This window comes from Cyprinus carpio, chromosome A5, assembly GCF_018340385.1.
Source record: "Cyprinus carpio isolate SPL01 chromosome A5, ASM1834038v1, whole genome shotgun sequence".
Lineage (NCBI taxonomy): Eukaryota > Metazoa > Chordata > Actinopteri > Cypriniformes > Cyprinidae > Cyprinus > Cyprinus carpio.
This window is the reverse complement of record NC_056576.1, coordinates 15,989,149-16,005,551: the sequence shown is the minus strand read 5'-3', so window position 1 is coordinate 16,005,551 and position 16,403 is coordinate 15,989,149. Positions and strand designations below refer to the sequence as shown.

The following is a 16,403-nucleotide window of genomic DNA, read 5'->3' as shown; positions in this document are numbered from 1 at the left end:
AGTGGAAACCATGCTTGCGTCAACCCTTCTGCGGGCGGGGTTCTTAGGGGGCAGACGCAACAATGCAAAACAAGTGGGAAGTAGGTCTATTGAGAGTCATATCTTGGAATCGAATAAATTATATAACAAATAAAGACGTATCAGGTGCGCTATGCTTGCGTTGTGGTATTCGCGATATTTCAATAATTAGGATTGACCTGTTTATCCCTGATCGTCATAGTATTGTTTATCACTTCTCAGTTTTTCTGAACGCTTCAATTACATTACTTTTAGGACATTATTTAGTGCGGCTTTACATTATGTTTATGTTTTAGTGCGTAAATTGCAAACAATCAAAGAATAACTGATTGGAGTTTAGCGAAGATATGCAAATTTTATACACCTCTGCCGAGTGTTTTGATTCGTGCGAGACAGTCTCGATTTCTATTGGGTATTTGCTGATGATGATGCGTGGTGATTTGTCCCTGGTGTGAACGCCCTTCCCAACCGGTTTGAACCGGTTTAACAAACAAAGAAGTGGCAATACCTTCATGTATTTCCTTGATTTCAATCATTTATTACATAAGTCTTCTCATATAATAAATAAGCACAAACCACTGACGATCAAGCAGTGATTTTACATATGACCATTTTCCTTGTGCTCTACACCAACAGCAGCAGCAGTACAGTCAAATCAAATGTAACGCATGATAAAGAGAAGATTTGCATTAAACTGCAGTGCACTGTATGATTTGAAACAGGAAGACTAATGGTTGTAACATAAGAGGACGTTGATTCCATTGAAGAGTGCAGATCAGTCAGAATGGAGATTTCAGACATTTCAGCTTCCATCATACCCCAGTGGCTGAAAATGAGAGCAAAGGAACAATAATATTAAACCAATCCTGTAAGAAAAAAAAAAACTGTTTGCATACTTTCTTAACTACTGATTTATGAATATAGAGAGATTTGTACCAAGACAAAATAATTAGCATTACTTTTGTCACAATATTAAGTACATCAAACTCAAAGACATCATAAAATCCTTTATCTTTTACCTGGTAAACTCCCTCTTCATAGCCTGTCTCAGGACGCTGCCATATCTGATTGGATAAGATTTTCAAAACAACCAATCCAAATGCTACAATGATGACTCCCAATGAATTTGCAGTTATTGCCTCTGGTGGTAATGCGGAATAAGGCAGCGTCCCATTGGTGTTTTCTTTTCTGAGGAAAGAACCAATAGTACAACGCATTTGCCATGACAATACACTAAATCTATTGTGAGTTCTAAATTTATGGGTACATGATTTTTTTTTTATCCACTTCTTTATACCTCATACCTCAAATCTTAAAACATACTGATTTTAGCATAATGATCAGATCAGACTGATTAGAGCTTAATGATCATATCTAGTCAAACAGATTCAACAGCCATATATAATTAAGTTAAATTTAAGTTCTTTAGATCTTAACTGCAAAAGCTAATCCATACCAGTCAGTTTATGTAGTGTGATCACTTACAGTGCAAAAAAGAGTTTTTCGTTGATCCCTGAGATGCAAGACACAATGCTCAGTACCAAGATGATTCCTCCCATCCAAACATGAGTTGGCTTTATAAAAGCACGTGCTGACATTGGAGTGCAGGGTAAGAGGAACGTGCTAAAACCCATGACCCACTAGAAAAAGCATCAGAAAAACTGAGAATTTCTTTAATTCTCACTTACACCACTGATAATTTCAAACATTTTGGATACAGACATTTTAGTTTAACATATTCATATGTAGATGGTTCATTGTTTAGCCACTATTTAAACTTCTTATTTACAGAAACAACTGAAGATGTACCACTACACTGTACATGAACACTTTTCAACATGATACTCACCTGTGCAGTAAAAAGTGCAGTGGTACAAATCCCCACCCAGCTATGGAGGGAATAAAGGTTGGATATGTTGTTTGCGTTATGGTAGTTGAACACCGCACAAAGCCCGATTACAGACAGAATGAAAGAAAGGAGCAGAAGTCCAGCATGTAACAGCTTCCACGGGAGCTTATTGTGACCCCACGTCAGAGGAATACGGTACAATATGGCCGCTGGTTAATAAAGGAAAAAAAAGACACTGATGTCAGAAAGTCTGAAGTCAACATAATATAATATTTAGCCAAATATTATAATATTTCCAGTGTTGCCAGACTGGACGGACGATTTCCACCTCAAAAGCTCACAAAACCCAACACTCCAACCAAAACAACCAATAATATAAATTTCCCAGGTAAACCGGTAAAAAAAAGAAAAACAAAATGTCAATCAAGGTTGATAAGGACCGTTTTAACTCCTTAAAATGATGTCAACAAAATAATATAAATTTCCCAGGTAAACCGGTCAAAACAGGACAAATAGGCTACATTAAAGAGAATGACCAAATATGATTAAAATATGTAAGCAGACACTGTCAAAACGGCAATTAAGAAATTAACCAAAACACATGCATCATTTTCAATGTCAACAGTCAGAAAAAGGTGATTTAAAATGCAAAAAGTGGCCAACATAAGTGATATGAAAAATTTAAGTAATTAGCAGGTATTTCATATTTTTCATTCATGAACACACCATGACGTTCAAAACTGTGTCATTCATTGATACATACTGTATTATAATCCTTCATGTTGCACTTTAACTTGATTCAGAACTAGAAGTCTTTTGTGTAGTTCATATTGTAGAACGTAATACAGAACTTTGCACAGTCAAAACTAATCAAGCCAGCTTTCAAAGGTATACCAATCTGGACCATATAAAAGATAAAAGACAGGATTATAAAGACCTAGATATTTACTTTTGATTTTGATTAATTTATTCAACTGCACTCTGATTTCAGAGATGCAGTGATATTAGAGCCTTCATGTCATCTCCCTCCACAGTAATTCATGTTTTGAGAGTTGAGTCACTCTTTACCTTGTAACTTAATTACATCTAGGCATTGTAATTACTTGAATATACAGTTATACTTTCAAATATCATATTATCACGCTAAAAACCCATCACTCTTGAATCATTACCTCTGTCTGCTGATCCCTCGTGACTGGCTGTAAGTCTGGCTGTCAACATCAGCATCAACGCCTCTGCAGTGTGCGTGTGTTTACAACATTGTGATGACTGATTGGATGCAGTACATGCACATTTGGGTTTGTCTATTAACCAATTAGCCTATACAACTTATGTTTGAAAACCGCCAAACTTGAGAGCACTGTACATTCACTACCCCCACCCGCAATCCCTGCAGGTACGAGAGTCGAACCCGCAACCTTTGGGTTATGAGTCCAACTCTAACCATTAGGCCACGACTTCCCCACTAATCTAACAATAAAACAACCACACACTTTTTTACAACACATTAACTGTGCAATGTTGTGTTATCATATTACAGCTACAGTAGCATGAAACACAAGCCGAAATAATACCCAATCAAACATACCATTCCCATAAAGCACCACCATGCCAGTGACCATGAAGACCGGGTGCCAGTTGAAGTGCTTGGCTGAGCCGTCCCATGCAAATCCACCTCGATAGCTGTAATTCCAGTGAACTACTAATGCCACACAGATGATCCCCAATATCAGGCACAGCAAATAGGTTAGGTAAAAGGCAACAATTCCTCTCATCCTGTGAGTGCTGCAGAGACAGACAGTGCACATGAATATTCTTTAAGCTATTTATCTTGAGAAATTAACCTGACACATGTATTAAATGTACACTTAATTACAGAGGTGTTTCCAAAGACATAAGCAACATTAATAGCCATTTCTAATATTTTAACTTACCTTATAAAAATCTCAAAATCAAATAGTCTAGTGATTTTCAACTTTAATTTTAAACAAAGAGCATCCAAGGTGTCTAAGGCTGTTTTTATAAGAGAAGCACATCTTAATGTGCAGTACCTTTAGCTGATGTCTTACAAATTTCCAAAAGCCTCGTGACAGCGGTTTTTTCTTTTTTTTGATCTCAGTTCCTCTTTCCTTGATTCCCCATTATGATTTTCGATTTCGTCTACAATCAGACCAGATGGCAAACAAATAGCAGAAATGAGGAACAGCAAAAATGGACAGACTAGCAGTGATAAGGAAGAAATGGACATTATGTCACTCAACACTATAAATACCGTACAAATAGAGAACTTAATAACACAGAACTGTTCAAATTACTTCCAAGACGCAAGGAAACAATGCCACAAAAAATCCCCTCCGATTAATGCATATACTTATCCATTATTATCTTATTTCAAAACTTTAAAGGGCTTTTCTTTCTGTGACGTAATGCCAGTATGAGGACACTCGAAAACAGACGAAGTACCCGCGCAAACAGTTTTCAATAAAACAAATAAAAACAACATATACAAAAACTAACCACCAATCTCACAAATTACAACTTACAATAAGATGTCAGGCAAGAAAGAAAAACAACATATACAAACTTTAACGACCAAGCTTACGATGTTTTGGGGAAACGCAGCCCTGTTTGCCGACATGACAATTTCCTGTTTAACCGCAAGGCTTCATGGGAAGTGTAGTGAACAGGGTTAAGGCTAGACCACAGCAAAAACTACTGGGCATGCGCACATCAATATAGCGTATTTTTTCTCTCACACTGTACAACAATAATGACTATTTTTGCATTATTGTAAAGGGTAGGTTTAGGGTTGGGGTAGGTGTAGACGTTAATAAAATACAAACAAATAAGTAGACAATTCTATTTATTGTTAGCTTCCGGTTTTTGCTGTATCCCTTAGAGCCACAACCAGTAAACAGAACCTAATTTACGAATGAAAGATAGTGTAAATATTATTTGTTAGATTATATTTTTATTACTTTTGGGGAAAAAATTAATTACCCAGATAAATTACTACACAAGTATAACTAAATAAATAAAACTAACAATTGAAAAAAATACTCTTACCTCATGAGATCTGTCTTTAGACGGAAATTAAACTTTGCTGCGATGTCAGCATTCAGTTGCAATGTCCTTTTTTTTCACTGGAACTAATTTCCCAAAACCATTACCCTGGCGAGAAAAAAACAAATGTCCCAAAATTATGAAGGAATCCGCATAATGCAGAGAATGATCAAGTTTTAAAGAGAGGTAGAATTTATGAAAGCCTTTCAACCGCCAACATCCTTGAACAAAACTTGTATAACAAATATATTTTATTTTAGGATCATGTATTTTTCTTCTGTACTGCTGTGGTTTAAAATCAGATTCTACTCTCACGAATCTGTTTCACCCACTCTTGTCCCTATTTGCAAACTTTGAGGTTGAAATCCTTATTTTCCAGGAGATCAGGTGCCCTCTGGTGGCGAGCAAGCTGAAATGCAGTTCTTACATATATTACGAAACATCTTTGAAGCAAGAGAAGTATGTGAGCTCTATATTCAGAACCTTAAGATTATTTAAAACGTCGTCCCAATCATTAAAGGAAAAACGAAGATACACATGAACTGCTTTTATTAGTTCACAAAATAATCACATGTAAACATTTTATTCAAGATCATGACACGCATCACAATTTTGTATACAAAATGGTAAATAATAAGATCAAAACATATAACACCACACATTTCATAATAATACAAGTTTTAAATATATATATTTTTCAAATGTAATTAATTTTTGTAAAGTGGCATAACATCTTATCTAAGGTAAGCCATGTACAATAAATAAATAAAATCAAAAGCATATCTTTGCTCTCTGAGGAGAATATGGTGGTGACAATATTTGCATGTTTCCACTCACTCATTTTCATATTTAAAGTAACCATTACTAATTGCCTTTGCAATGATATTTTCTGCTGACAGCCTTTGGTCTAAATAGATTAATGCTTCAATAAGACTGTTGAAATCTGCCTTCAGTCCCTCCTTTTCCATCCAGATTTTTAACAGTTTGTAAATTCTGTCTTCTGGAAAAAGAGACTCTGCACTTTTGATTGAATTATCACTCAGTCCAATGAACCTAAAGAATCTGTTATGAAAGTGGACATCTATTTCTTCAAAGAAATCAAAGGTTTTCTTCAACGATTCTTCTCCTGAAAAGGTGAGACAGAGTGAAAACACTGCAGCATAACTCATTATTTTTTAGGAATTATAATTCACCCAAAAATGTAAGGTCTGTTATAGGGGCCTAGCCAGACATGTTTAAGTGGGTGGGCCTACAAGTTTATTGTAAAGCATTATCTCAGTCTGAGACAACGGGGCTTCGCGGATGATCTGATAATCAATTCTCTCTCTGTCAGTTCGCCTTCAAAGGAGAGTAAAGATCGAGGAGCGAAGAAATGCGCGCAGTTTGTTGTGAATAGTATCTAGCACAACGTTTATGTGTTTCTTTCCACAAAGGGTCGCATCTGTTTAGCGGATCAAACGCTGTACCTAATGCTTCAAACACGCTTGGTTCAGACGTTTCCGATCGATAAATCCATCACCTGCAAGTGGTCGGTCGAGTTTCTTTTGTAGACGACCCGGATTCATTGCTAAGAGTTTTTAAAGAATTGATCCGATTGATGTTTTCCGAAAACATAACATTGTAGGCGAGACTTGACGTTGGACATTAGATAAGTCGCAAATTTAGGGACCGTCTCTGAAGTTACATACGACATTGGTAGGCTATACATGTTTCTAACTTCAATTTGAATAGAATGACTAATCATAAAACCAACTTTAAAGTGTTCGTGGAGGTATCAACTATAATGCACACCTTTTTAGATTTTTAAATATTTATTCAACTTAACTGTCAAATCATATGTAAAAAATTGCTATTTTTTCATTACAGAATGTGCTCAAACACAAAATATGCCATAATTTAAAGCTCAAATTATGTTTGAGCCCATTCGGTAATGAAAAATAGCAATGGTTACTTATGATTTGACAGTTTAATAAATATTAAAAAAACTAAAAGGTGTGCCTAGATAGTTGACACCTACATGAACACTTTACAGTTGGTTGTGTGACTGAAATTCATTCTCTTCGAATGCTATTTAAGTTAGAAACGTGAATACCAATGTCGTATGTAAATTTAGAGATGGTCCCTATAAATTTCTCTCCACCTTCAATACCATGACTTAGGTGCCCTTGAGCAAGGCATCGAACCCCCAACTGCTCCCCGGGCGCATATCTAACGGCTGCCCACTGCTCCGGGTGTGTGTTCACAGTGTGTGTGTGTGTTCACTGCTCTGTGTGTGTGCACTTCGGATGGGTAAATGCAGAGCACTTAAACCCCTGTAATTGACCATTAACACTCACATTTAATATGTTTTTAAATTAAATATATAAAGTTACAGTAAAAAACAATACGTCAACCACTATTTAATATGTTTTTAAATTAAATATATAAAGTTACAGTAAAAAATAAGACGTCTATTATGATTTAATAAATTACATCCATTTTGTAAAATGACCAACTTCTCATTGGGTGAGCCACTTCGCCTCTGTCATCATTTACTCACACTCAAGTTAATGTAAAAGTTAACAACATAAAACTGTGTAAGGAAAAAGGTATGGCCTTACCATTCAAAGGAACAAGTTTTCTTAATGATTCTCTTTCCTAAAAGCGATGGAAGAATTCAACATCTTAAAGGCACAGTGAGTCAGTTACAACAACTAGGAGGAATTGTTAAACATTCAGTGTAATTAAAAAACACAGGTAGTGATGTTTTTGCCCAAGACGACACTCAAAGACTGACAAACCAACAGAGCAAAAATAGTTTATATGAGATGAATCAGGAATGTTGGTACCCACCGCAGAGTTTTGCTCAAGGAACGGCCTCCTCACTGTCACCCTGCATGACAAGAAAGATGTCGTCTGGTTGGGCATGTGCACAGTGTAGAGTTACATCAAAATGTATATGAGTTTCTGTGGTTAAAGCTGAGAAATGTATTCGCTGTATTTTGTTGAACTACCATGCAGATCTTAACCATTTCCCTTGGACTTCTTGATACTGCAACTCAAAAAGATTGTGACAAGCAGTAAAGAAACAACTGAAATAAGCAGGGCCGTGGGAAGAGGTTTTAAGTTGGGGGTGCTGTAGTGGGAGGTGCATTTTTTGCGTGTCAGGTGGACACCTCTTAATAATGTCTAAGTCTAATAACAAAGTAAACACACACTATTTTTTTTAAGGCAACCGTTATTTAGAATGTGTCACTTTATGGTTTCCATGGTGACGCGTCATTGCTTGTCACGTGACACACCGCAACAACAACAGAGCTGAATGAATGATCTGCTTTTATGTCATTTTTCCTTTTTATTCAAAAATTCACAAAATTTGTTAGATATGGCATGAAATATCTGATATTCCGATTGTCAAATATATGCAAGTTGGAAGTGTTTTAAAACACCTTTATAACGATCGCGTTAGTTGAGTGTATGCGCGACGGCATCTTAGTTTGTGTGCCGAAGACGCAGTTCAGAGAATCGGATCTGTTGGATTTACAACACGTGAATTCATCCACTTCTCCCGAAATACATAAAAGTAAGTGGCTGGTGAACTGGGAGAAGAATAGAGTTTCTGTTTAAAGTTACTTACACATGTGTATCTGATATGAATAAAAACAACGTGTCTAATTATAATGGAAAGGATTATTATTGCCTCTTCCTTGAACATCAGTGTGTATTTTACAAACTCTAAATGTATTGTTTTTTTTAGTACTTATATGTCTGAAACTAAAATAAACATTATGTGGTTGAAAACACTGAAAAGTTGTGATCAAAACCAATGTGTCCTCTCTCTGGCTCAGCGCCAGCCAACACGTGAAAGCACATTTGAATTTAGCAGTTGATAACAAAAAAATCTTTAAAACCTTAAGCAATTATTTTAATAAAAAATACAGAAAAAACTCAGGAAAGATTTCAAGATGTGTCGGAAATAAGAAGAAATATTGAAAGAACTGAGGAAAGATTTCAAGATGTGTCTACCTGCTGTTTTACTTGGTTTTGACTTTGTCCAGTAGACCCACAATGAATGCCAGCATTGCAATTAATGGCACAACAACAATAAAAGTCACTGTACAAATAGGATGTAATCACTAGGCCTGTGTGAAACACTATATGAAAACAAAGTCTTTACACACAACACAAAAGACAATGTTGGGTTTAATCAATGCATCAATTATTTCCTTTACTTGTGTAAAAACTACAGTTGATCAGCTGTAATCATCTAGTACAGTATGTATGCAGTTCATTTCATTGGGCTATAGATTAAGAAGGGTTTTCTATTCGGCCTACCTGAGCTGGAGCTGTCCAAAGAGCTTCTCTTTCTACAAACGGTGTTGGAAATGTCTGTACAGCTTTTTTCAGCCTCTTCATCCTTGATTAATTTTGTATAAAACAAATTAAATAAATGTTGGATTCACTTACCAAGAAAGTGTTGTATCTCATAGTAGTCAAATCATTGTTTCTCTGAATTAACTGAAAGGAGGTCACGTCCAAGCACCATCCTACTGATAGCGCACCTCTATTTAGCTGTTGAAAACTTCCGGTCCTATATTATAAAAATTAGCGAAGTTACGAATAGTAAATGCAGAACTGATGGTCGAGACTTTACTTATGATATTAATTAAGTTTCTGGTGACGTTGTCTCTTAGCGTCCAGTTAAGTGACCTAATTAATATTCATGAAGCCGTCGCTATTAAGGATTCATACGTTCGTGAAACAACCTGGCTGGCACATGAATCGCCTGCAAGGTTCACTTCCGGTTGAATAGCAACTTAAAATATTTCAATATTTTTATCTGTACGTTCTTTTTATTTCTTAGGAGGATATTAGGGCCAGATTCTCCGTGTTAACTTTGGTGTCAGTCAAATAACCCAGTAAGTGAATCTCCATCATTACACAGTTTAGGATGTCTCACTTTGGCGTGCTCTCTGAATGCACACAATCTTAAAAATTGTTATCAGTTTACGAAATGCAAGGGTATTTCTGTCAGTTTGGCGCTATCTAGTAGACAGTTGACTTGGACAGTGCGATACTATGACTGCTGAGTGACCGTGTGTAAAACACAGGAAGCTGGTTGATACTCCAGTAGTGCGCGTGGAGGAAGGTGGTAGGCTACTCATGTTTGTTTATTCATTTACCAAGTCTAAGGGGAATTTCATACTGCTCCTTCAACTTCCAGCAAATACGCACCACCATGTGATCCTTTCATTATATATATTTTTGTTTTCTAGATAAACTGTTGTAAGGCATTACTGTGGCAAAAGCATCTTTCTCCCTTTCTTTCCTTTCAACAAATCTAGTCATTGTTTTGTTGCTTTCTGGAAACTGATTGAGTTTAAATCCCTCAGCCAGAGATGCCAAAAGCATTTTCTAAAAGGTAATTGCCTGAATAGGCTATATCTATAGGCTACACAGTATTAGAATGCTTTGTTGTATAATCTTGGAATTGGGATTTCTTAAGATGTATTGTTGGTTCAGATTTCTGAATGTTGCTCTAAGAATCCATTCAGTATTAATAACAATCAAACCTTTTGGTTACCATGGTTATGAGGGCTGAATCTTTAGTCACTTATGTGTCCTTTGATAAGAAAGTTCTGAAGGAGGAGGGGCCCATTTAAGATAAGACCAACTGTGGACTTTGCACCTCCCATTTATGATCCTGAATTAGCCTACTGTGTGTCTGAGTAACAGGATATTAGTTTATTTTAAGAACTACATTTGCTTTGAAGAAGAGAAACAGAAGAGAAAAAAAAAACATTCTGTGACATTTCTGTAAGACATAAGATCAGCTGCCTGACACTAAATGAAAATAAAGAAAATCCTCAGCACTTGGAAAGAAAATAAAGACATGAGGCATGTTTGCTAGAGTTGCAGCTCTCTTCAGCTGTACATATATTTCCAAAAGACTGCATATACATTTGCAAACTCCACTGTACAGAAAACATCCAAAATGTTCATAATTATAGATACAGTATACCACAAAGCTGGCCTGGCGATACCAAACAAGTTTATTTAGCGCTAGAAAAGCTCTTGACCCCTGCGTATCAGTGTAATAGCCTATAGCGTTTTTAACTGAAATCTTACAGTACATTTGCATGATTCATAACCATCTTAACCTGTACAACATTCACCATTTACAGAAGTTATACAAGGCACAAGAATCATAATTTGAAGCATGAGCCTAAATATAACATGAACATGGGATGGATAAACATTGTTATCTTTACCGTTCAAAGGCTTTGTACTAGTTTATCAAATAGTACCACTATAAATGCAGTTCACAAATAATAGGGCAAAATCTTTAGTTTGGTTTGATAGCTATTTCTAGAATTGTTTTTGTTTGTTTGTTTTCTGCTAATTATTTCTGTAATTTTAACGTCATGTTTCAATATTTTGACATAAATGTGAACATTGATAAAGTTTAATGAGCATCAAAGTGATTTTCTTTCAAATTCATTAACATGACGACACGTTTTAATAAATTTTTTTTAGAACAAATTTGCTAATAAATTAAAATAAAGGAAATAATATAAAAAATATTTTTGGGATATTTGATATAGTTGTGGGCAACTGCAGTAATAAACATGTCAAACTGTGGTTCTCGAAGCTTCACAACATAAAGTGACGAGCAATCAATCTAGTTAAATCCTTCATTAAACTTATATTAAAAATACAAATAATATATATGTATATGTGAATATAATATTATCCAGAGTAAGACATAAAGCTTAACTTTTTAAGCCAGTGGTGAGCATTTTTGTGACTATTGATAACCAACTAAAATTAGCTCTTGGAGGCATTTCTGTTTGAGAGAGAAGGTTAATGAAGTAGAAAACTTGGAAAAGGAGGACATAACTTTTTTCCTGCATTTCTGACAGCATTTTTTCACATAGCTCTTTTCCTTTTATCAGACCTTAATTACAACTATCACTGCTCATCGGTCCGTGTTTCCCACCACACAGTGGAATTTGGTCAGAAGAGATAAGAGGATTCATTTTACAGAGGTCTCTTGGAGCTCTCCCTTTTCTGATGCATTTCAAAAGAAAGCTACAAGTGTTAACAAAAGTGACGTGATGCCATTTGCATGGCTTAAGTAAACACTTCTTCTGGTCAATATTAGTCTCAGGCCTGCCGCTCTCTATAAAAGGCATGATACTGTCCTGCTCTCTGCCTGATGACTCAAACAGGTTCACAGGAACAGAGTCATGCATTTGAGCGAGTGGGTTATGCTCTGAGGTTTTTAATTGTAATTGATTTTTACAATAACTAAACAAGATTCTTTCCTCATGTGCAATACTCTGCCATAGCTGAAAACAATGTTAGAATCTTAATATTACCATATATTATTCAGAATTAATCCTCAACCGATCCCATTATGGCAAAATGACAATAAAACAACAGTGGAGATAAAAGAACGTGCTGAGCCACAATCACAATGTGTGATGAGCAAAAAAGGCAGTTTGCAGGATCGTATTTCCCTCTCTTCCCTTCTCTAAACATCATATAGTGCAAACAAAGCACACGTCAGTAGTGACATGCAGAAGGGATATAAATACTTCACGACTCTGGACCACTAGTGAAAAAACAAGAAAAGATTAAAGGGATAGTTCAGCCAAAAAAACTCATCATGAGTTTCTTTTTTTTTTTTTTTTTTTTTTTGCAGAAAACAAAAGATGATATTTTGACAGTTTCACTTTCCATTTTCCAACAGAAACAGAAAAACTGAAACTGTTTGGATACGAACATTTTTCACAATATCTTCTTTTATTTTCCAAAGAAAAAAGTCATGACATGAGGGTGAGTAAAGGATGACAGAATTTTCATTTTTGGGTGGACTATTCCTTTAATTATGATTCTTACGCAAGAAAATGCTCAAGAACATTTCAGCCTGGCCACCAATAAAATCCCACACAATAATAATAATAAATCATAAACCAAATTAGGGGTGTGCGATATCATGATTTTTGATCGTGGACGATTAAAACATCTCCACGATCTGCTTTTGAAGAAAATTATCGTAATAACATTTAACATTTCATTTGCAAGCTGTTCTGAAATGCGCTTTTCCTGTCAAACAGCTCCTGATTACTGGATTAGTTATCTTTCACGTCTGATTGCACTAATAGGCCTTTATCACAGTCTGCATGTCATCACATCCGGCTATGTCATGTATATCAGTGCAATATCTTGAAAATAAAACAACATCGAAACTTTCAGTATTATTCATTCAGACCTTTTTCACCATGTCATGTATATCAGTGCAATATCTTGAAGCTATAACAATTTCGACTCGAATGTATCATCGTTTCATTTATTTGACAAATAATTTTGCATTGTAGTGTGATAATATAAGCAACAGCGGACACTTGGATAGATTATTTCTCACTACGTGAAGATGACTGAAATTAAATATTTTAGTTACATGTACATTTTTTTTTGGTTTAGCTTTGTTTATGTATATGCATATACATATGTATGGTAGGGGGGTGCAACTCTTGTTTTAAAAAAAATAAAAAACACAATCTAGTTATTTTTGCATAATCGTTTATGGGCTGGAAATATTCGTTTATTTGAACAACTTTAATTTGATGTAGGCTAATTATTGAAGATTGCGTCGTAAAGTAAGTGCATGAAAAATGTGAGCATTATTGTTTAATACAAGTTTCCCCTAAACCTTTAATTTAATAATCTAAAACAGTTTTTAGTCTTAATTAATATTTTAATATTTTAAACACACAGGGTTTACATCTAAACTGTTGGTTATGTCTAAAGTTAAAGTAAACAGCTGAGAGAAATACAGATGCGTGCCCGTATATCTTATTAGACGCGTGCAGCTCTTAAAGCGACAGCAGACTAATTGTACTAAACATGATGGCGCTTGTCAATAAAGGGATAGTTCAATCATAAATTACAATTCTGTCATTATTTACACACTCTCATGTTGTCCCAAACCTGTATTAATTTCTGTCTTGTGCTGAACACAAATGAAGATATATTGAAGAAAGTCTTGAATGCTACAGCTAAATACTGTACCGTACCTACTGTACCTGAAAAATAAAGCAGTTTGTTTCATTTGTATATTAGGTGTATTTGTAATCTGCATCTTTTTCTCTTATTTTTTAAATAACAAAGATAAAATAATAACAATGACTTTTATCTTTGCCCATTTTGGCCTAAATGTCTGCCATTGTTTTTTATTTTATATTTTGTTACTTTGTAAGGCTTTGTTTTTTTAAAAAAAGGGAAATTAGTTTGGCTGTACTGCTCAGACAACTTGCAAAATAGTAAAACCAACTTGACAAAGAATCGTGATACAACCATGAATCGTGATTTTTCTGGAAAAAAAAAATATATATATTTTGCCATATCACCCACCCCTACACCAAAGAAAGGCTAAAGCAGAATTTCATGTAAGATGTGAAGGCTTGGCACTTTGATGTTTGCTTTGAGAAAAGCATTTTTAAGCTGTTGAATCTGTGCCAAGTTCATACCAACTCGTACTTATGCCGTATGATTGGTCGCATTTTGTCCAAGTCTTCTCTCAGACTGGATATGCCTCAGCTGGGTCCACTTGGACTCTAAACTGAAGATCCTGGGGAACTGCACCTGGTGGAGTACATGTAGTCTTCAGTAGTCCCTCAAAACGTAAAGTCTGTTTCTTTTTCATCTGGACTCTGAGGCAGACTTTTACAGTGGATCCTTCCAATCTCCTCCAAAGCACTTGCAAGTGAGTCAAGATCTCCACTGCCCTGATGCCTGGCCTCCCAGAGACTGAGAATGACAGCAGATGGACTCTTCTGTTTGGTAAAGTAGGACAGGTTCCTGTGCCGAAAGGAAATGCAGGTTTCACAAAGATGACAAAGTTATGTAAGTACATAGCAATAGCATATTTATATGTCAACCTTCTTACGTAATATTTGCATTAAATTATATGTGTGCATTATAGCCTGAATGTATGACTCTGGGTATTCTTATGTATCTGTCTGTTGTTGTTTTTAGGGACTACAGTTGAAATTAATACATGACCTGCGTGCTGTTACTGGGAATATGCCAGTAGATGGCAGTGTTGTAATATAATGCCAAACTCAAATGTTCATGTGACATACAGGTCCTTCTCAAAAAATTAGCATATTGTGAAAAAGTTCATTATTTTCCATAATGTAATGATAAAAATTAAACTTTCATATATTTTAGATTCATTGCACACCAACTGAAATATTTCAGGTCTTTTATTGTTTTAATACTGATGATTTTGGCATACAGCTCATGAAAACCCAAAATTCCTATCTCAAAAAATTAGCATATCATGAAAAGGTTCTCTAAACGAGCTATTAACCTAATCATCTGAATCAACTAATTAACTCTAAACACCTGCAAAAGATTCCTGAGGCTTTTAAAAACTCCCAGCCTGGTTCATTACTCAAAACCGCAAGCATGGTTAAGACTGCCGACCTGACTGCTGTCCAGAAGGCCATCATTGACACCCTCAAGCGAGAGGGTAAGACACAGAAAGAAATTTCTGAACGAATAGGCTGTTCCCAGAGTGCTGTATCAAGGCACCTCAGTGGGAAGTCTGTGGGAAGGACAAAAGTGTGGCAAAAAAACGCTGCTCAACGAGAAGAGGTGACTGGACCCTGAGGAAGATTGTGGAGAAGGACCGATTCCAGACCTTGGGGGACCTGCGGAAGCAGTGGACTGAGTCTGGAGTAGAAACATCCAGAGCCACCGTGCACAGGCGTGTGCTTTTGAACCAGAAACAGCGGCAGAAGCACCTGACCTGGGCTACAGAGAAGCAGCACTGGACTGTTGCTCAGTGGTCCAAAGTACTTTTTTCGGATGAAAGCAAATTTTGCATGTCATTCGGAAATCAAGGTGCCAGAGTCTGGAGGAAGACTGGGGAGAAGGAAATGCCAAAATGCCTGAAGTCCAGTGTCAAGTACCCACAGTCAGTGATGGTCTGGGGTGCCATGTCAGCTGCTGGTGTTGGTGCACTGTGTTTTATCAACAGGGCAGGGTCAATGCAGCTAGCTATCAGGAGATTTTGGAGCACTTCATGCTAAAGCTTTATGGAGATGAAGATTTCGTTTTTCAGCACGACCTGGCACCTGCTCACAGTGCCATAACCACTGGTAAATGGTTTACTGACCATGGTATTACTGTGCTCAATTGGCCTGCCAACTCTCCTGACCTGAAACCCATAGAGAATCTGTGGGATATTGTGAAGAGAAAGTTGAGAGACGGAAGACCCAACACTCTGGATGAGCTTAAGGCCGCTATCGAAGCATCCTGGGCCTCCATAACACCTCAGCAGTGCCACAGGCTGATTGCCTCCATGCCATTGAAGCAGTCATTTCTGCAAAAGGATTCCCTTTTTTATCATTACATTATGGAAAATAATGAACTTTTTCACAATATGCTAATTTTTTGAGAAGGACCTGTAGGTTCAGAA

At 36.2% G+C, this 16,403-nt stretch overlaps 2 protein-coding genes and 1 long non-coding RNA gene across 8 annotated transcripts in view; all 3 read right to left on the bottom strand.

The window, feature by feature from the left end:
- Positions 1-533: 533 nt before the first annotated feature.
- On the bottom strand, positions 534-5,038 carry LOC109090574 (lysosomal membrane ascorbate-dependent ferrireductase CYB561A3). Of its 4 annotated transcripts, none has more exons than XM_019104410.2 (7): positions 4,934-5,038; positions 3,802-4,027; positions 3,456-3,652; positions 1,868-2,076; positions 1,504-1,658; positions 1,038-1,206; positions 534-844 (listed from the first exon to the last, which is right to left on the bottom strand). In XM_019104410.2, exons 3-7 carry the CDS (start codon positions 3,640-3,642, stop codon positions 821-823), a joined length of 744 nt encoding a protein of 247 aa, XP_018959955.1. In that variant the 5' UTR covers positions 3,643-3,652; positions 3,802-4,027; positions 4,934-5,038; the 3' UTR covers positions 534-820. The 4 variants fall into 4 exon arrangements, with proteins under 4 accessions (XP_018959955.1, XP_042611137.1, XP_018959953.1 ...); XM_042755203.1 differs by having other exon boundaries at positions 3,919-4,027; XM_019104408.2 differs by lacking the exon at positions 4,934-5,038 and adding an exon at positions 4,470-4,599 and having other exon boundaries at positions 3,919-4,027.
- Positions 5,039-5,593: 555 nt separating this feature from the next.
- LOC122144364 lies at positions 5,594-9,636 on the bottom strand. The gene is made up of 5 exons (XR_006159676.1): positions 9,245-9,636; positions 8,936-9,023; positions 7,763-7,802; positions 7,531-7,567; positions 5,594-6,056 (listed from the first exon to the last, which is right to left on the bottom strand). It is a non-coding gene; the product is annotated as an uncharacterized LOC122144364 (long non-coding RNA).
- A 3,524-nt stretch (positions 9,637-13,160) lies between these two features.
- LOC109090112 (netrin receptor UNC5D-like) overlaps positions 13,161-16,403 on the bottom strand; it is a 177,382-nt gene continuing 174,139 nt past the window's right edge. For all 3 annotated transcript variants that reach the window (XM_042755176.1, XM_042755171.1, XM_042755170.1), the window contains exon 17: positions 13,161-14,776. In XM_042755176.1, the coding sequence (XP_042611110.1) occupies positions 14,593-14,776 (184 nt within the window). In that variant the 3' untranslated portion in view covers positions 13,161-14,592. The remainder of the gene's footprint in view (positions 14,777-16,403) is intronic.